The sequence below is a fragment of the Tachyglossus aculeatus genome, chromosome 16, assembly GCF_015852505.1.
Source record: "Tachyglossus aculeatus isolate mTacAcu1 chromosome 16, mTacAcu1.pri, whole genome shotgun sequence".
Lineage (NCBI taxonomy): Eukaryota > Metazoa > Chordata > Mammalia > Monotremata > Tachyglossidae > Tachyglossus > Tachyglossus aculeatus.
Window position 1 is genome coordinate 4,208,767 of NC_052081.1, and position 21,202 is coordinate 4,229,968.

At 50.6% G+C, this 21,202-nt stretch overlaps 1 protein-coding gene across 1 annotated transcript in view; it reads right to left on the minus strand.

The window, feature by feature from the left end:
- Nucleotides 1-2,567: 2,567 nt before the first annotated feature.
- Nucleotides 2,568-21,202, minus strand: part of FAM78B (family with sequence similarity 78 member B) — a 32,908-nt gene continuing 14,273 nt past the window's right edge. The window contains exon 2 of the mRNA XM_038758404.1: nt 2,568-4,054. Coding sequence (XP_038614332.1) covers nt 3,532-4,054 — 523 coding nt within the window. The 3' untranslated portion in view covers nt 2,568-3,531. The remainder of the gene's footprint in view (nt 4,055-21,202) is intronic.

Sequence of the window (21,202 nt, forward strand, 5' to 3'; positions counted from 1 at the left end):
GGAAGCGCTGAGGAGGAGGAACTGCTCTTCATCCCTGGGCAAGATCGAGGGGCTGTGGTGATGGGCGGGTCGCAGGGAATACAAAAATAAATAACGACATTCCAAGGAGGAAACCTTAGGCCTCTTTGGTATCAAAGACGACTAAATAAATAAATAAATAAATGAATAAATAAATACTAATACATACCAACGAATACTAATGGTGCCCCCCAAAGAGAGCCCCTTTGCTTTGTCGCTCTGCCCCTTTCTGCGTGTGACAACTCTCCTCTTTCCCTAAGAAAGTCCTAGTCTTTCTGCCAAGCTCAGAGCGGCCCGGAAATTTCAGGGGCCAGGGCCCGGTCTCTGACGGGTGCAAGATCAGGAAGCATCCGAGTGGGACCCTGCCCCCTCCAGCTCCCCTAAATCTTGGCCCCAGACCGCAAAGAAGAGCTCTGAGTGGCAGCTCTCTTCTGTGCTTTCCCAAGGGGTGGGCCCAGAGCTTGTCACACGGGAGGCGTTCATCACTTTGGATTGGTCGTTGGAGACCGGACAGCCTGCTGTTGTCCTTCCAGATCTGTCCTGTTTCCACTGAGCCCAGCCCATGGACCCCGGGGATGGTGGGGGAGTCCTGTCGCATCCCGGTCGTTTTCCAGATGGGAAGTCGTGACTCCCGAGAGGCGAGGCGGTCGCCCGGCGTGCCAGCGGATGGGCCAAAACCAGGCCAGGCCTCCCTCCACCCCTCTGACACCAAACGTGGGCACATTTTTCCATCACCAAGCCCCGTTTCCCCATCGACATCGGAGAGGGGCCCTGGGGGCCTCCTGGGATCTTAGGTGAGGGTGCATTGACATCTCCAGGGGCCCACCGAAGCGGTGGCCAGTCCAGAACAGAGCCCATCTCTAATAATAAAGATGGTATCTGTTAAGCGCTAACTACGTGCCAAGCACTGTACTAAGCGCTGGCAACCGATGAGGCGCCAGGCCCCAACATACAGTAGACAGACTTGGGACTCAGAAAGTCCTGTGTCTGCCACCTGTCTGCTGGGAGACCTTGAGCAAGTCACTTCACTTCTCTGGGCCTCAGTCATCTCATCTGGAAGATGGGGATAGAGACTGTGAGCCCCAAGTGGGACGGGGACTGTGTCCAATCTGATTTGCTCGTGTCCACCCCAGAGCTTAGTACAGTGCCTGACATAGTAAGCACTTAACAGATACCACAATTATTTTTTGGTGGGCTGGGGGGAGGGAGGGAGCAGAGCGGGACATGGTTGATCTGGATGTGTCTTTGGTCGCCGTGCACTTGAGTGAGACGGTTCTTGGCCCGAAGCACGGAGTTTATATATTCGGGGCTTCCTCCCAGGTGTTGGGTCTTGGTGGGGAGAGTGAGGATGGGGAGATCGGGAGGTTCGCTATTTATCAGCCCTCCCAGCTTCCGTTCCCAGGAGCTCGAAGCCCTGGACGGACAGGAAAGTAAATCCTTTCCACCACATCAGCGGGAAAGAGAGAGCAACAAAGAGAGGCAAAATGGTGGGGTTGGGTGGTGGGGGGGGTGTCAATCCTTCTTCCTCCTACTTAGACTGTGAGCTCCGTGTGGGACAGGGACAGTGTACGACCTGATAAACGTATCTCTATCCCCAGCGCTTAGAACAGTGCTTGACATACGCTTAATAGTTACCATAAAAAAAAGCCACACTGTCCCCTTGTCCCTGGGGTCGGGTGTTGGGGCGGGGGTGGGGGAGTGGAGGGGCGTCAGCCCCTCAATCCTCATTTTCTCTCCCTATTTCTGCACTTACGGCATCAGAGGTCTTCCCAGGAACGAGCCTGTGGTGTGACCTTGGACAAGTCACCCACCTCGTCTCTGGACCTGTTTCCTCGTTTATCAAAAGGGGATCAGCCGCCTGCCTCTCTCTCCCCCTTCCCTCTCTCAGACTGTGGGACAGGGACCGTGTCCAAACTATGATCGCGCATCTATCCCAGCTCTTAGCCCAGCGTTTGTCACGGGGCAAGAGCTGAACAACTACGGTAACGAACCACGAAGGTTGAGGAGAGAGGAGACTGCCGCTGTTAAATTTTGAGGACCCGCTGAGGTTCTTCAGGAATGGAAACTAGCCAGGCCTGGCTCAGAATTCCTGGAGCCAATTTACTGGACAGCTGAGCCCAATGCATCATCGGAGGCAAAGATGCCCTCCCGCCGGGTCAATCTGAATGGTTCCTGAGGTTCTTTCCCGACAGCTCCACGGGGTGACCCTTCCCACCCTTTCAAATAATCGGTGCCAAGATCCAGGGTGGGAAAAAAGGGTTGGCTGAGGCCACGTGGTCACTGAGGTCCTCGAACTCCATTTTTTTTATGTTATTTGTTAAGCGCTTACTACATAACAAACCCTGTTCTGAGCGCTGGGGTAGATACATGTTTCTAAAGGTCTGCGAGTCCTGAACTTACCTTCCCTGAGCCTCAGTTCCCTCACCTCTGAAAGGGGGATTAAGACCGTGAGCGTGGGACAGGGACCGGGCCGAACCCGATTCGTTTACATCCACCCCAGCACTTAGTACAGTGCCTGGTACTTAATCAGCGCTTAACAAATACCACAATTATTATCATTCTCATAACTGAGCGCTGGGAGGGAGCATACAGGTGGGAATTAGACACGGACCTTCACGGGGCTCATAATCCATGAGCTCTAGCTGGGTACAATCTACGCAAACCTCCAGGGATTTCCCAGATGCTTCAAGTGAGGCGGTCGGGCGATATGTCATGCGGAGATGGTGTTTGAACACATCACCTCACCTATCAGCCCAACCTGAGGAAGGAAACGCTCCCTCATCCCCCTTCACGTCCAGAGCTAGGAGACCTAGCCGGCCAAATTGGCCAGGACAGGTCTTTTCTTTTGGCAAAAGTTAGGGCCGGTTTAGAGGAAGAACGGAACAGCTGTCGACTACGTGGCCCTTGGGGACTTTTCCTTCTGAAAACGCGAGGAGCGGAGGGGCTCCTGAAGATCTCGGCCTGCTGCACGACAGCGAGGAAACCCACGCCAACGGGAACGATACTCTGAGGAGATCCCGACCCCGGTGGGCGGCATCCACGGTGCCTAGCGTTGGCACCGCGGCTGCCCATTTCCCTCCTCGCGGACGACCTCCTGATTACCGATTCAAAAACCCGGAAAAAATGCATAGGTATAAACGTCCCGGCGACACGTGGGGGGCCTCCCCACCCTCACCCATCCCTTCCGGCCGGGCGGCGGGGGCCGGATCTGAAGGAAGCCCTCGCAAGACGCTCTTGGGGAGGCCTCCCAATTTCGCTTCCGGCCCGCGGGGACGCTCGATAAAGCGCCGTCGACGGATTGGGGACGCGACGGAGGCCCCAGGCGCTCTGCCGGATCGCGGGAAGACCTTCCCGGGAACCGGGATGGGGTGGGGACCCCCGAGGGAGACCCCTTCTCCCCCACCCCACCGCACAAGCCCCCCAGGGCCCGAGCGGCAGTCACGGTGAGAGGGTCTCCTTCGGCTCAGAGATTCAGTTTGGCCCCGGGCCCCCTCGACGATGCCCGGCGGACCCCTATTTGGCTGGGATGACGACCAGGGGCGGCCCCCGCTTGGGCCTCCACATGAGGACCTGGGCATCGTTGGCATTGGGCTTCCCCAGGGCGTTATGGGGGATGGGCTCCATCCGATGGAGGACGCGGGGCTGGTCCTGCTGGGCCCGGCCCACCAGCCGGGCCCGCTGACCCAGGACCCGCAGCGGGTCCACCTCGATGTCCACCCGCATCCTCCACTTGATGGTCTGCAGGACGATCTTCTCCTTGCTGGTGGCGTTCATGGCCACCAGCCAGGTGGTGAAGCTCTGGTCCCTCTTGATGCGCGTGAGCAGCGGCACGTTGCTGTCGCTCACGGGGACGGCCCACGTCACGCTGGGGTAGAAGTTGTCGTTCATGCTGACCGAGAAGCGGGAGGTCTTGCTGATGGGGCCGACCAGGGTCACGGTCTCCGTGGTGTTCCCGTACCAAGGGTAGCTCACCCCGTCCGAGTCGCTGATGGCTTGCACCCGCCCTTCCCTCAAGTCGGGAAGCTCCCAGCTCGACCTGGCGGAGCGGAACAGACGGAGGAGGATCAGAGCCGGGAGGGAGAAGGGGAGTAGACTGAACGCCTGCCCGTGGGCCGAGCGCCGGACCGAACGCTCGGCGGAGAGCGCGACGGCCTAACGACACCACTCAAGGTGAGGTGGACAGAGCCCCGGCCCGGGACTGGGAAGATCACGGGTTCCAATCCCAGTCTGCCGCCTGTCTGCTCCGTGACTTCCCTGGGCCTCCTTCACCTCATCTGGAAAACGAGGATTGAGACTGGAAGCCCCATGTAGGACAGGGACTGTGACCAACCCGATTATCCTGTATCTATTCCAGCGCTTAGTAGAGAGTCTGGCACAGAGTAAGTGCTTAACGAGTACCAGAAACCCCCCCCCACAAAAAACCAATAGACTGTCAGTTCCTTAAGGCAGGGGTCGCGTCCACCAACTCTGTCGCACTCTCAATCAATCAGTCAATCAATCAATCGTATTTATTGAGCACTTACTGTGTGCAGAGCACTGTACTAAGAGCTTGGGAAGTACAAGTTGGCAACATATAGAGACAGTCCCTACCCAACAGTGGGCTCACAGTCTAAAAGGGGGAGACAGAGAACAAAACCAAACACACTAACAAAATAAAATAAATAGAATAGATATGTACAAGTAAAATAAATAAATAAATAAATAGGGTAATAAATATGTACAAACATATATACAGGTGCTGTGGGGAAGGGAAGGAGGTAAGATGGGGGGATGGAGAGGGGGACAAGGGGGAGAGGAAGGAAGGGGCTCAATCTGGGAAGGCCTCCTGGAGGAGGTGAGCTCTCAGTAGGGCCTTGAAGGGAGGAAGAGAGCTAGCTTGGCGGATGGGCAGAGGGATTGGGGGCATTCCAGGCCCGGGGGATGACATGGGCCGGGGGTCAATGGCGGGACAGGCGAGAACGAGGCCTAACGGTGAGGAGATTAGCGGTGACAGAGGAGCGGAGGGTGCGGGCTGGGCTGGACAAGGAGAGAAGGGAGGTGAGGTAGGAGGGGGCCAGGGGATGGATGGACAGCCTTGAAACCCAGGGTGAGGAGTTTCTGCCTGATGCGCAGATTGATTGGTAGCCACGCTCTCCCAAGTGCTCCACACAAAATAGATTGTAAGCTTCCCAAGAGAGGGCAGGGACTCTCCCGGGCATTTTAGAATCGCGCTTCTGCATCCAGGAAGTGCCCAATCCAAACCACCGGCTGATTGACTGATCGAGTGGCGGCTCTGACCAACCCAACGCGTGGCCTCCGGACCCATGGCGCTATCTTGCCCGATGTCTCAGCTGCCTCCCGACCCTTTCAGACGCTCCCGGGGAATAACTCAGCACCCATTTCTCCCCCGAGGAGGATCCCCCACTTCCCGTCCAACTCTCGGTGCAGGCCGGTGGATGGGAAGCAGTATGGATGGCCTGCTGGTTAGAGCCGGGCCCGGCTCTACCACCTAATAATAATGATGATGATGGTATTTGTTAAGCGCTTACTATGTGCGAAGCACTGTTCTGAGTGCCGGGGGGATACAAGGGGATCAGGCTGTCCCACGTGAGGCTCGCAGTCTTCCTCCCCATTTTACAGATGAGGTAACTGAGGTATAGAGAAGCAAAGTGACTTGCCCAAAGTTACACAGCCGACAAGTGGTGGTGCCAGGATTAGAACCCATGACCTTTGACTCCTAAGCCCGGGCTCTTTCCACCAAGCCACGCTGCTTCTCACTGAGACACGCTAATCCCGGCTCCGTCACATGTCTGCTGTGTGACCTTGGGCAAGTCACTTAACTTCTCTGAGCCTCAGTTACCTCATCTGTAAAATGGGATTAAGACTGTGAGCCCCACGTGGGACAACCTGATCACTCTGTATCCCCCCCAGCGCTTAGAACAGTGCTTTGCACATAGTAAGCGTTTAACAAATGCCAACATTATTATTATTATTATTATTATTATTAGAAACGACGGCATTTATTAAGCACTTACTATGTGCAAAGCACTGTACTAAGCACTGGGGGAGGTTACATGGGGGAGCCCCACGTGGGACAACCTGATCACCCTGTATCCTCCCCAGCGCTTAGAACAGTGCTTTGCACATAGTAAGCGCTTAACAAATGCCAATTATTATTATTATTATTACAAGGTGATCAGGTTGTCCCATGGGGAGGCTCACAGTCTTAATCCCCATAATATCATCGATCGTATTTATTGAGCGCTTACTATGTGCAGAGTACTGTACTAAGCGCTTGGGAAGTACAAACTGGCAACATATGGAGACAGTCCCTAACAGTAACTGGGGTGTTTTTTCAGCGCTTACTATTTGCCAGGCACCTTACTAAGCACCGGGGTTGATACGAGATGATCGAGTTAGACCGGTCCCTGTCCAACATAGGGCTCCCCGTCTTAATTACAGATGAGGAAACTGAGGCACAGAGAAGCAAAGTGACTCACCCAAGGTCACACAGCAGACAAGTGACAAACTGGGATTAGAATCCAGGTTCTTCTGATTCCCAGGCCCGTGCTCTATCCGCTAGGCCACACTGTTTCACTTGTCTGCCGTGTGACCTTGGGCAAGTCAGTTCGCTTCTCTGGGGCTCAGTTACCTCATCTGTAAAATGGGAATTAAATCCTCCTCCCTCCTACTTAGACAGGGATTGGGTCTGACCTGATGAGCTTGGATCCACCCCAGCGCTTAGAACAGTGCCTGCCCCGTAGTAAGCGCCTAACAAGTCCCACAGTTATCATTCCCTTGGCGGAAGCGGGCCGCGGTGTTCCCAGAAGCTATTCATAGCTCCGGGAAAGCAGACGCAGCTCGGAAAATGGCAGATCCTAGGGTTCAGGCCGGGATATTCTCGGGAAGCGGTGGGGCAGACTGGAGAGGGGAGGGAAAGCAGCGGCAAAACCGAGGGCTGGGAGGGATCAGAGGACTGTACTAGGCCATGGTCATAGGTTCGAATCCTGACTCTGCTACATAATGATAATAATAATGGCATTTATTAAGCGCTTACTATGTGCCAAGCACTGTTCGAAGCCCTGGGAAGGTTACAAGGTGATCAGGTTGTCCCACGGGGGGCTCACAGTCTTCATCCCCATTTTACAGATGAAGTAACTGAGGCACAGAGAAGTGAAGTGACTTGGTCAAAGTCACACAGCTGACACTTGGCGGGGCCGGGATTTGAACCCATGAACTCTGACTCCAAAGCTCGGGCTCTTTCCACTGAGCCATGTCTGCTGTTCATGTCTCATGTGCTGTCACACAGCACACATGTCTGCTGTGTGACCTTGGGCAAGTCACTTCACTTCTCTGAGCCTCAGTTCCCTCATCTGCAAAATGGGGGTTAAGACTGTGAGCCCCACGTGGAACAACCCGATTATATTGTATCCCCCCAGCGCTTAGAACAGTGCTTTGCACATAGTAAGTGCTTAACAAATGCCATCATCTTTATTATTATCAGGGGTATTGATTGAGGGACTACTGTGTGCAGAACACTGTACTGAGCGCTCAGGCGAGAACAAAAGAATTAGTAGACACCATCCCTGCCCTCAAGGAGCTTCTAGTCAAGTATGTGCAGAGCACTGTACTAAGCATGTGGGAGAGTAAGACGGGGTGAGCAGAGAAGCAGCGTGGCTCGGTGGAAAGAGCCCGGGCTTGGGAGTCAGAGGGCATGGGTTCAAATCCCGGCTCCGCCAATTGTCAGCTGTGTGACTTGGGGCAAGTCACTTCACTTCTCTGTGCCTCAGTTACCTCATCTGTAAAATGGGGATGAAGACTGTGAGCCCCACGTGGGACAACCTGATCACCTTGTATCTCCCCAGCGCTTAGAGCAGTGCTTCACACATAGTAAGCGCTTAACAAATACCAGTATTATTATTATTATTATATAATCCCTGCCCTTGAGGGGTTTACAATCTAGCAGGAAGACAGGAACTCACACTACTTGTTTTGCTGTCTGTCTCCCCCTTCTAGACGTTGTTGGGTAGGGACCGCCTCTAATCTGTTCCCAAGTTGTACTTCCCAAGCGCTCAGTACAGTGCTCTGCACACAGCAAGCGCTCAATAAATACGACTGAATAAATGAATAACACCACCATTAAAGAGCCTGAAGTCCAAAAAGGTCAACGCTTAGCAAATACCAGCGATGATTAGTCTTTTAGACTGTGAGCCCACTGTTGGGTAGGGACTGTATATGTTGCCAAATTGTACTTCCCAAGCGCTTAGTACAGTGCTCTGCACACAGTAAACGCTCAATCAATACGATTGATGATGATGATGATGATGATTATTACCTCTCTACTTGAGACGCCCTCCCTCTCTCTCTCCCTGGTGTGAAACTCCACCTTCCTTTCAAGTCTGCCAGGCTCCATCTCTGCCTCTCCGCAAAGCCCTCCTCCTCTGAGAAGCCTTCTTGGGTTTATTTTCTTCCCCCCGGCTCCCCCGGCAAACCCACCAGTCGCATCTTTAAACATATCGGCCGACAGGTTCTGCTCTTTAAGTGCTCGTCTCACTCCCCTAACCGTCTTTCCGCTCTCTTTTTCCTCCTGTCAGGAAACGCAAATAAAAATAGTAACGACTGCGGTATTTTCCAAGTGCTTTCTATGCGTCAGACCCTGTTGGAGAAGCAGCAGGGCTCAATGGAAACAGCCCGGGCTTTGGAGTCAGAAGTCGTGGGTTCAAATCCCGGCTCCGCCACTTGCCAGCTGTGTGACTTTGGACAAGTCACTTCTCTTCTCTGGGCCTCAGTGACCTCATCTGGAAAATGGGGATGAAGACTGTGAGCCCCCCGTGGGACAACCTGATCACCTTGTACCTCCCCAGCGCTTAGAACAGTGCATGGCACATAGTAAGCGCTTAATAAATGCCATTATTATTATTATTATTATTGTTATTATTGCCAAGCACTGGGGCAGATACCAGAAGATGATCAGATTGGACACAGTCCCTGTTCCCCATGGGGCTCACAGTCTACGTAGGAGGGAGACAAGTGTTTGATCCCCATTTTGCAGAGGAGGAAACTGAGGCCCAGAGAGGTTAAGTGACTTGCCCAAAGTCACACAGTACGCGGGTGAAAGAACTGGGATGAGAACCCAGGGCTCCTTCCACGAGGCCATGCTGATTACCAAAATGATTGTGTCAGTCAATCGCATTTATTGAGCACTGATTGTGTGCAGAGCACTGTGCTGAGCGCTTGGGAAAGTAGAGAAGCAGTGTGGCTCAGTGGAAAGAGCCCGGGGTTGGGAGTCAGAAGTCGTGAGTTCTAATCCCAGCTCCGCCACTTATCAGCTGTGTGACTCTGGGCAAGTCACTTCACTTCTCTGTGTCTCCGTTCCTTCATCCTTCATCCTTTACCGGTAAAAATCGGTAAAGTTAGAGAAGCAGCCTGGCTCAGTGGAAAGAGCCTGGGCTTTGGGGTCGGAGGTCATGGGTTCGAATCCCGGCTCCGCCACACGTCTGCTGTGTGACCTTGGGCAAGTCACTTCACTTCTCTGAGCCTCAGTTCCCTCATCTGTCAAATGGGGATGAAGACTATGAGCCCCCCGTGGGACAACCTGATCACCTTGTATCTACTCGAGCGCTTAGAACAGTGCTTGGCACATAGTAAGCGCTTAACAAATGCCATCATTATTATTATTATTCTTAAAACGGGGATGAAGACTGTGAGCTCCACGTGGGACAACCTGATCACCTTGTATCTACTCTAGCGCTTAGAACAGTGCTTGGCACAGAGTAAGTGCTTAACAAATGCCATCATTATCATTATTATTAAAATGGGGATGAAGACTGTGAGCCCCACGTGGGACAACCTGATCACCTTGTATCTACTCGAGCGCTTAGAACAGTGCTTGGCACATAGTAAGTGCTTAACAAATACCATCATTATTATTCTTATTAAAATGGGGATGAAGACTGTGAGCCCCACATGGGACAACCTGATCACCTCGTATCCCCCACAGTGCTTAGAACAGTGCTTGGCACATAGTAAGTGCTTAACAAATACCATCATTATTATTATTATTATTAAAATGGGGATGAAGACTGCGAGCCCCACGTGGGACAACCTGATCACCTTGTATCTATTCTAGCGCTTAGAACAGTGCTTGGCACATAGTAAGTGCTTAACAAATACCGTCATTATTATTATGACAATACCACAGAGGCATTCCCTGCCCACAGTACTGTATGATCCTTGGGGGTGGGAATTGTGGTTTTTACCACGAATGTAAACCCTCTGCACCTAGTGATGGAGAAATATGATGGATGGATGGATCACACACACACACTCGCGCCTTTCCCCACATCTTTTCCCGGGACTGCGCCCACATCTATCAAAAACCTCCTGGATTCCCACGCTGTGTAAGTTGCCACTTTCAAAGACTATCTCTCCCTGGTCCCAGAGGAGGATTTTTTTCGCCAGTCTGATCCACCCTGCCGTACAAAACCGTTAATTTGGTTTCCTAAAGCAGTCGGCTTGGCCTCAGAAATCCCCGGCGGCTGTCCACCGAAGCCCCTAAAACGTGCTCGCAGTCTGATCAACTCTGCATTTTTTTTAACTCCCTATTTATACAGATTTAATTAGTTTTCCTTTGGCTGAATCCGATCGCGGGCTCTTGGATTGGAGTTTGAGATAAATTGCCGCTCTGGGTTTGCTCTCTAGGAGCTGGCCGGCATTAGTGGAGCGACCTTTTAGACTGTGAGCCCACTGTTGGGTAGGGACTGTCTCTCTATGTTGCCAACTTGGACTTCCCAAACGCTTAGTACAGTGCTCTGCACACAGTAAGCGCTCAATAAGTACCATTGATGATGATGATGATGATGATGACCGCCAGGCTCTGACTCCCGGGTTCGGAATTCAATCAATTGGTGGTGTTTAATAATAATGGCATTTATTAAGCGCTTACTATCATCATCAATCGTATTTATTGAGCGCTTACTATGTGCAGAGCACCGTACTAAGCGCTTGGGAAGTACAAATTGGCAACATATAGAGACAGTCCCTACCCAACAGTGGGCTCACAGTCTAAAAGGGGGAGACAGAGAACAAAACTAAACATATTAACAAAATAAAATAAATAGAATAGATATGTACAAGTAAAATAAATAAATAGAGTAATAAATATGTACAAACATATATACAGCTTACTATGTGCGAAGCACTGTTCTAAGCGCTGGGGAGGTTACAAGGTGATCCGGTTGTCCCACGGGGGGCTCATAGTCTTAATCCCCATTTTACAGATGAGGCAACTGAGGCACAGAGAAGTGACATGCCCAGAGTCACACAGCTGACAATTTGTAGAGCCGGGATTTGAACCCATGACCTCTGGCTCCAAAGCCCGGGCTCTCCCTATTGAGCCATGCTGCTTCTCATGAAGCAGTGCTTTACTGAGCGCTTACTGTGAGCAGAGGACTGGACTAAGCGCTTTGGGACAGTACAGTAAAGCAGAGTTGGTAGACACGTTCCCTTTCCGCAGCAAACCTCCATCCTATTCCAGATAATAGTAATAGTGGTAAATTGAAGTAATAATAAATAGTAGTTTTAAGTCATACTAGTATCATCAGTGGTATTTATTGAGCGCTCATTGTGTGCAGAGCACTGTACCAAGCACTAAGTAGCAGCGGTAATGATAATAGTGGTATTTGTTACGCGCTTACTATGTGCCAAGCACTGTACTAAGCACTGGGGGAAATAGGAGCTCATTAGGTCCCACCTGGGGCTCAGAGTCGAAGTGGCAGGGCAAAAAACTGAAATCCCCGTTTTGCAGATGGGGCAACTGAGGCCCGGAGAAGTGACTTGTCTAAGGTATCGCAACCTAGACTGGAAGCTTGTTATTCATTCATTCGATCGTATTTATTGAGCGCTTACTGTGTGCAGAGCACTGTACTAAGCGCTTGGGAAGTACAAGCAAAGTATACGAGAAGCAGCATGGCTCAGTGGAAAAAGCCCGGCCTTTGGAGTCAGAGGTCACGGGTTCAAATCCCAGCTCTGCCAACTGTCAGCTGTGGGACTTTGGGCAAGTCTATTCACTTCTCTAGGCCTCAGTTACCTTATCTGTAAAATGGGGATTAAGATTGTGAGCCCCCCGTTGGACAATCTGATCACCTTGTAACCTCCCCAGCGCTTAGAAAAGTGCTTTGCACATAGTAAGCGCTTAATAAATGCCATTATTATTATTATTATTATTATTACAAGTCGGCAACATATAGAGACGGTCCCTACCCAACAACGGGCTCACAGTCTAGAGGGGGAGTTGGACAACAAAACAAAACACGTAGACAGGTGTCAAAATCGTCAGAACATATAGAATTATAGCTATAAGCGCATCATTAACAAAATAAATAGGGAATGCGTCTACCAACTCTGTTAACTTGTACTTCCCAAGCGCTTAGTACAGTGCTCTGCACACAGTAAGCGCTCAATAAATATGATTGAATGAGTGAATGAATATCTTACCCTCCCAAGTGCTCAGTACAGTGCCTGGCACATAGTAAGCGCCTAACAAATACCATAGTTACTATTATTACAGTGTTCTGCACACAGTAAGGGCTCAACAAATACAATTGATGGATTTGTTTTTCTCCCAAACACTTAGTAAAGTGCACAGCAAGCGCTCAGTAAATACCACCGATGGATCAAGTGGCGGCTGATAGGGAGAAATGAATTATTCAATCGTATTTATTGAGTGCTTACTGTGTGTAGAGCACTGTACTAAGCGCTTGGGAAGTACAAGTTGGCAACATATAGAGACGGTCCCTACCCAACAAGGGGCTCACAGTCTAGAGTCTAAGTGAATGTGATGGAGCCCCCCCCCGTGGGGATTCATTCATTCATTCAATCATGCTTACTGAGCGCTTACTGTGTGCAGAGCACTGTACTAAGCGCATTCATTCAATCATATTTATTGAGCGCTTACTGTGTGCAGAGCACTGTACTAAGCGCATGGGAAGTACAAGTTGGCAACATCTAGAGACAGTCCCTACCCAACAAGGGGCTCACAGTCTAGAGTCTAAATGAATGTGATGGAGCCCCCCCCCCGTGGGGATTCATTCATTCATTCAATCGTATTTACTGAGCGCTTACTGTGTGCAGAGCATTGTACTAAGCGCATTCATTCAATCGTATTTATTGAGCGCTTACTGTGTGCAGAGCACTGTACTAAGCGCATGGGAAGTACAAGCTGGCAACATATAGAGACGGTCCCTACCCAACAAGTCTAGAGTCTAAATGAATGTGACGGAGCCCCCCGCGGGGATCATCATCATCATCATCAATCGTATTTATTGAGCGCTTACTATGTGCAGAGCACTGTACTAAGCGCTTGGGAAGTACAAATTGGCAACCTATAGAGACAGTCCCTACCCAACAGTGGGCTCACAGTCTAAAAGGGGGAGACAGAGAACAAAACCAAACATACTAACAAAATAAAAGAAATAGAATAGATAGGTACAAATAAAATAAATAAATAAATAAATAGAGTAAAAAAAAAAATAGGTACAAACATATATACAGGGGATGGGGAGGGGGCCTGAGGGATGGGGGAGACGAGCCACGGGAGCGTTGAAAAGCAAGACTAGTTTATTGTTTTCATTAACGCCCTTCCTTGTGCGTTTCACACCCCATATTTTGTTGCTTACTGAGCAGCGAGCTGACACAGCCTGTTATTAACGGCGGTGAGTTTGGGAGCCGGAACTGGGCCGAATCCAGGGGCTCAGCGGGTGAGCTGGGGGTCTGCCCAGAGAGATGGGGGGGATCATCATCATCAATCGTATTGATTGAGCACTTACTATGTGCAGAGCACTGTACTAAGCGCTTGGGAAGTACAAATGGGCAACATATAGAGACAGTCCCTACCCAACTGTGGGCTCACAGTCTAAAAGGGGGAGACAAAGAACTAAACCAAACACACTAACAAAATAAAATAAATGGACTAGATATGTACAAGTAAAATAAATAAATAAATAGAGTAATAAATATGTACAAGGACCCACGCTGCAAGGAAATCCCTTGGCACTCCGGGAAGGAGAGTCAGGGAGAACACTAGGGAGACATGTATGCGGAACTATCACCACACATGCTCACGTGTGTTCACTGCTCCTTCACACCCACGCAAGCGGCCCCCAGGGAGCTGCCCCTTCTGTGGCCGCGACCATCTCCAGAATCCACCCCAACCGCCCCCCACCCTGATCCAAGGAGAAGCATCGAGGTCCAATCAATCAATCAATCGTATTTATTGAGCGCTTACTGTGTGCAGAGCACTGGACTAAGCGCTTGGGAAGTCCAAGTTGGCAACATCTAGAGACGGTCCCTACCCAACTGCGGGCTCACAGTCTAAAAGGGGGAGAGAGAGAGCAAAACTAATCATATTAACAAAATAAAATAAATGGAATTTATTTATTCATTCATTCATTCGTTCAATCGTATTTATTGAGCGCTTACTATGTGCAAAGCACTGTTCTGAGCGCTGGGGGGGGATACAAGGGGATCAGGTTGTCCCACGTGGGGCTCACAGTCTTCATCCCCATTTTCCAGATGAGGGAACTGAGGCCCAGAGCAGTGAAGTGACTTGCCCAAAGTCACACAGCTGACAATTGGCAGAGCCAGGATTCGAACCCATGACCTCTGACTCCAAAGCCCAGGCTCTTCCCACTGAGCCACGCCGCTTCATTCATTTATTTAATTTATTTAGGTCGAGTGGGTAGAGCCCGGGCCTGGGTGTCTGGGGCTCCAATCCTGTCCCTGCCACTTGCCCGCTGGGTGACCCTGGACAGGTCACTTCACTTCTCTGTGCCTCGGTTCCTTTATCTGGAAAATGAGAATTCAGCATTTGTTCTCCCTCCTACTCACATCATCATCATCATCATCAATCGTATTTATTGAGCGCTTACTATGTGCAGAGCACTGTACTAAGCGCTTGGAAAGTACAAGTTGGCAACATCTAGAGACAGTCCCTACCCAACAGTGGGCTCACAGTCTAAAAGGGGGAGACAGAGAACAAAACCAAATGTACTAACAAAATAAAATAAATAGAATAGATATGTACAAAATAAATAGAGTAATAAATCTGTACAAACATATATACATATATACAGGTGTACCTACTACTGAGAAGCAGCGTGGCTCAGTGGAAAGTCCCGGGCTTGGGAGTCAGAGGTCATGGGTTCCAATCCCTCCCCCACATGTCTGCTGTGTGACCTTGGGCAAGTCACTTCACTTCTCTGAGCCTCAGTCACCTCATCTGTAAAACGGGGATGAAGACTGTGAGCCCCACGTGAGACAACCTGATCACCTTGTATCTCCCCCAGCGCTTAGAACAGCGCTTTGCATATAGTAAGCGCTTAATAAATGCCATCATTGTTATTATCATTATTATTACTCAGACTGTGAGCCCCCACGTGATACCCCACTACCTACTACTGAGAAGCAGCGTGGCTCAGTGGAAAGAGCCTGGGCTTGGGAGTCAGAAGTCATGGGTTCCAATCCCTCCCCCACATGTCTGCTGTGTGATCTTGGGCAAGTCGCTTAACTTCTCTGAGCCTCAGTTCCCTCATCTGTAAAACGGGGATGAAGACTGTGAGCCCCACGTGGGACAACCTGATCACCTTGTATCTCCCCCAGCGCTTAGAACAGTGCTTTGCACATAGTAAGCGCTTAACAAATGCCATCATTATTATTATTACTACAGTGCACAGTAAGTTCTTAAGAAATACCACTCTTATTATTCTTATCCTTATCCTTAGAAAATCCAGCGCCCTCAACTCGGTACTTCAGGAAGGCTGATTTCCCTGGCCAGACGCGGTTCTATGATGGCTACACGGATTCATTCATTCAATTGTATTTATTGAGCACTTACTGTGTGCAGAGCACTGTACTAAGCGCTTGGACAGTAGAAGTTAGCAACATATAGAGACGGTCCCTACCCGACAACGGGCTCACAGTCTAGAAGGGGGAGTCAGACAACGAAACAATTGTCACATATTCAGCTTGTGGTCACCTCCGACCCCGGGGTCCTCCTCCTTTGTCCTGGGGTCCGTCAGTCTTTCCCCCTTTTGCGGGCGGACCTGCCCCTCTGGCTGTCTTGAATTTCCTCCTGTTTTCCCAGGATTTCAAGGTCACTCTGAATTCCATCCCCGTCTTCCCAAGGAGGATCAATGCGCCATCGATTTAGCATGACTGCAAATTGAATGAGATTGGACCCACTCCCTGATCCACACGGGTAGACCGTTAGCCTACCTCATCCCCATTTTGCAGAGGAGAAAATGGAGGCTCAGAGAGGGTGACTTACTTGCCCAAGGTCACACCGCTGTGTTTCAACTGGCTACGGTTAAGGCATGGATACTGCTACTACTAATGACAATAATAATAATTGTTTTTATTTCCTCAGTGATTACTAGGTGCCAAGCATAGTAACTGGAGAAGCAGCAGTGGCTCAGTGGCAAGAGCCTGGGCTTTGGAGTCAGAGGTCATGGGTTCAAATCCTGGCTCCGCCAACTGTCAGCTGTGTGACTTTGGGCAAGTCACTTCACTTCTCCGGGCCTCAGTGACCTCGTCTGGAAAATGGGGATGAAGACTGTGAGCCCCCCGTGAGACAACCTGATGACCTTGTAACCTCCCCAGCGCTTAGAACAGTGCTTTGCACATAGTAAGCGCTTAATAAATGCCATTATGATTATTATTAAGCATGGAAGCAGCACGGTGCGGTGAATAGAGCCCGGGCCTGGTAATCGGAAGGTCATGGGTTCTAACCCCGGCTCTGCCACTAGTCTGCTGTGTGACCTTAGGCGAGTCACTTTACTTCTCTGGGCCTCAGTTCCCTCATCCGTAAAATGGGGATGGAGACTGTGAGCCCCACGTAGGACAGGGACTGCGTCCAACTCGATTTGCTTGTATCTACCCCAGCACTTAGTACAGTGCCTGGCACATAGTAAGCGCTTAACAAATACCATAATTATTATTATTACTATTATTCTACTAAGTGCTAGGGTAGATACAAAATAATCAGGTCCTACATGGGACTCGCAGTCTAAGCAGGAGGGAGAACCCGCACTGAACCCCCATTTTGCAGATGAGGAACTTGAGGCCCCGAGAAATGGGGAGACTTGCCCAAGTCACACAGTAGAGGAGCAGCATGGCTCAGTGGAAAGAGCATGGTCTTTGGAGTCAGAGATCATGGGTTCAAATCCCAGCTCCGCCACATGTCTGCTGTGTGACCTGGGGCAAGTCACTTAACTTCTCTGAGCCTCAGTTCCCTCATCTGTAAAATGGGGATTAAGACTGTGGCCCCTCGTGGGACAACCTGATCACCTTGTATCCCCCCCCAGTGCTTAGAACAGTGCTTTGCACATAGTAAGCACTTAACAAATACCATTATTATTATTATTAGTAGTAGTAGGCAGGGAGCAGAGGCGGGATTAGAACCCGCGTCCTCTGACTCCCAAACCCAGGCTCTTTCTTTTTTCTGATTGATTTTTCTGCATACACTTCCCTTCCCATTCTTAAATATACTTTTCCCTGCTAGATCTTGCTTCTCTTGCGCAGGCGCCTCCAGGCTGTGTCCTTAGGTCCCCTCCCCGCCCTCCACCCCCGTCTTCCCCACGGCTTCTTCATGGCGCCGGGCATCCCCTGTCCCCCAACGCCCAGATTGACGCCCACAGGAGCTGCCCGTCCCACTGGCTGGGCAGGTCTGCCCTTCCAGGCTGTGGGAGGTGGGTAAGGGGTGGTTGTCCCCCACCCCACCCCCCCTGGGGCCAACTGATCAATCATCATCATCATCAATCGTATTTACTGAGCGCTTACTGTGTGCAGAGCACTGGACTAAGCGCTTGGGAAGTCCAAGTTGGCAACATATAGAGACAGTCCCTACCCAACAGTGGGCTCACAGTCTTAAAGCTGATGGCCTGGCACTGGTGCCACCCCCCAAGATGCGGCCTTCTGCTTGGCAGCGGCGCCCAGCCTGCCATCTGGTAGCCAGGGCCGGAGGGCTCGGTGCCAGTTTGGAGCGGTTCTGGAAGCCGCCCGGGCTGGGGGTGAGGTACCCGCGGGCTCCTCGAGGCCCGTGACATTGGAGCCTGGGCCAATCAATCAGCCAATCAGTTGAGATTGGCCAAGCAGCATGGGGCAGTGAGCGGAAACCGGGCCTGGGAATCAGAAGGTCACGGGTTCTAATCCCGGCCCCACCGCTTGTCTGCTGTGTAACCTCGGCAAGTCACTTCGCTTTTCAGGGCCTCGGTGACCTCATCTGGAAAAAAATGGGGATTGAGAATGTGGGAAAGGGACTGGGTCCAACCTGATTTGCCTGTATCCACCCCAGCGCTTAGGATGGTGCCTGGCACAAAGTAAGCCCTTATTAAATACAATTATTATTATTATTATTGTTAATACCATTTAACTCGCCCACATAGCTACCAGGCCATAATAATAATAATGGCATTTATTAAGCACTTACTATGGGCAAAGCACTGTTCTAAGCGCTGGGGAGGTTACAAGGTGATCAGATTGTCCCACGGGGGGCTCACAGTCTTCATCCCCATTTTACAGATGAGGTAACTGAGGCACAGAGAAGTGAAGTGACTTGCCCAAAGTACAATGCCTGCCACAAAGTAAGCCCTTATTAAATACAATTATGATTATTATTGTTGTTAATACCGTTTAACTCACCCACATAGCCGCCAGGCCATAATAATAATGATGGCATTTATTAAGCGCTTACTATGTGTAAAGCACTGTTCTAAGCACTTGGGAGGTCACAACGTGATCAGGTTGTCCCAAGGGGGGCTCACAGTCTTAATCCCCATTTTACAGATGAGGTAACTGAGGCCCAGAGAAGTGAAGTGACTTTCCCAAAGTCACACAGTTGACAATTGGCAGAGCCGAGATTTGAACCCATGAACTCTGACTCCAAAGCCCGGGCTCTTTCCACTGAGCCACGTGGCTTCTCGCTGCTTCTCAGCCCAGTGCCCGTCACAAATTCATCATCAATAGTATTTATTGAGTGCTTACTATGTGCACAGCATTGTACTAAGCGCTTGGGAAGTACAAATTGGCAACATATAGAGACAGTCCCTACCCAACAGTGGGCTCACAGTCTAAAAGGGGGAGACAGAGAACAAAACCAAACGTACTAACAAAATAAAATAAAATAAAATAAAATAAATTAAGCACTTAATACCATAAAAAAAGCCTTTTCAGTACCTGACCCTATCAGGGTCATACACACACGTGCCTGTACACATGCGAAATGGGATACAGGGGAGGACGCGGCTAATTGCTCCGTGTTATTGATTCTCTCCTTCACCCACCCTATTTAGGGAATCAGAGACAGTGTAATTAGGCTATAGCTGTGGGCTGAAATTCCTCAAATAAAAAGAGAAAGGGGGGGGGGGGAGGGAGAGAGAGAGGCAGGAGAGAGGAAGGAGCAGTTGGAAAGAGGGAGGGAGAAAGGAGGACAGGATGGGGGGAGAGAGGGAAGAGTAAAGGTGAGGAGGAGAGGATGGAAGTGAGGGGGGAGCAGAGGGGGTGAGGGAGAGGAGGAAGAGGTCCAAGTCAGAGTGGGCCTGCGGCTAGGATTCCCCCTCCCCTTCAGAGCCCCCTCATCTGTCGCCTGGCCCAGGCTGGGTGGGCCTCGGCGACCCCCAACCATCTGCCAGGGGTGACAGCCCAGGCCGGGGGGCTCAGGACCTGCGGGGTTGCTCCCACATTCCTCCCAAGCCCCCCAACTCCCCACCAATTCCACCCCCTAGCCTCTCCCCAGACCAGCACATTTCCTGCCATTTGTGACGCATCCCGAGAACTTGACTTGTCTTTTCGGCTAATCGCAGCTCACACCCATCACTCAATTGTATTTAGTGAGCACACCAGAGCCCGTTCGCTCCCTCTTTCTTCTTTCCTTTCCCTCTCTCCCTCCCTCTCTCCATCTCTTCTGCCCTCCTTCCTTTCTCTCTCTTCCTCTCCCTTCCCCTCCTTCTCTCCCTTCCTCTCCTCGCCCTCCCTTTCTCTTCTTTCCTTTCTTTCTCTTCCTCTCCTCCCTCTCCTTCTCTCTCTCCCTCCCTTTCTCTTCTTCCCTCCCTTTCTCTTCTTCCCTCCCTTTCTCTTCTTCCCTCCCTTTCTCTTCTTCCCTCCCTTTCTCTTCTTCCCTCCCTTTCTCTTCTTCCCTCCCTTTCTCTTCCTCTCCTTCTCTTCCTCCCTCTTTCCCTCCTCCCTTCTTCCTCTCCCTCCTCTGTCCTTCCCTTCCACTCTTCTCTCCCTCCCTCTTCTCCCTCCCTTTCTTCTCTTCTCTTTCTTTCTTTCTCTCCCTCCCTTTTTCTTTTCTTCCTCCTCTCTCCTTCCCTTCCTCTTCTTCCCTCCTTCCTTTCTCTTCTTCTCCCTCTCCTCTCCCTCCCCTCCTCCCTTTCTCCTCTTCCTCTCTCCCTCCCTCCTCTCCGCACTTCAATCTGTGACCTTTGGTCATCTGATATTCGCCTCACCCCCAACCCCACAGCACTTATGTGCACATCTTTAAATTATATATTACAGATCATTTATCTACATCAACGTCTGTCCCCTCCTCCAGACAGTAAACTTGTTATGGGCAGAGAGCAAATCTACCGACGCTCTTGTACTGTATTTTCCCATAGCCCTTAGTAGAGTGCTTTGAACACAATAAGCGCTCAATAAATACCATGGACTGATTGATTGATTCTCTCCCCTTTTCCCACCCCTTTTCACCTCTCTCTCTCTCTCTCTCTCTCTCTCTCTCTCTCTCTCTCTGGCAAATGGCCAGGAATCTCTGTGTCCTGAGCTCCTCTTTGCACAGTGGAGAAGGGCAGCAGGATGGAGCTATAGCCTGGATGGAGTTCCCAAAGGCAGGCAGCTACTATGGAGCAGGAGAAAGACTGCAGAGGGTGGGTGGGCAACCGAGGAGGACCCACCCAGTAGACCACCCTTCAGGGGCCAGGGTGAGGAGGGGGCAGAAGGGCTGAGGACATCACTGAGGACTAAGCGCTTAGTACAGTGCTCTGCACACAGTAAGCCCTCAATAAATATGATTGATTGAATGAATGAATGAATGCCTGGGCTTATCAATTCATAGCATTTATCAATCATTTTGTATATATATATATTTGTATATATATTTTGTATGTATATATATATACATATATACAGGTATATATGTATGTATATACATATA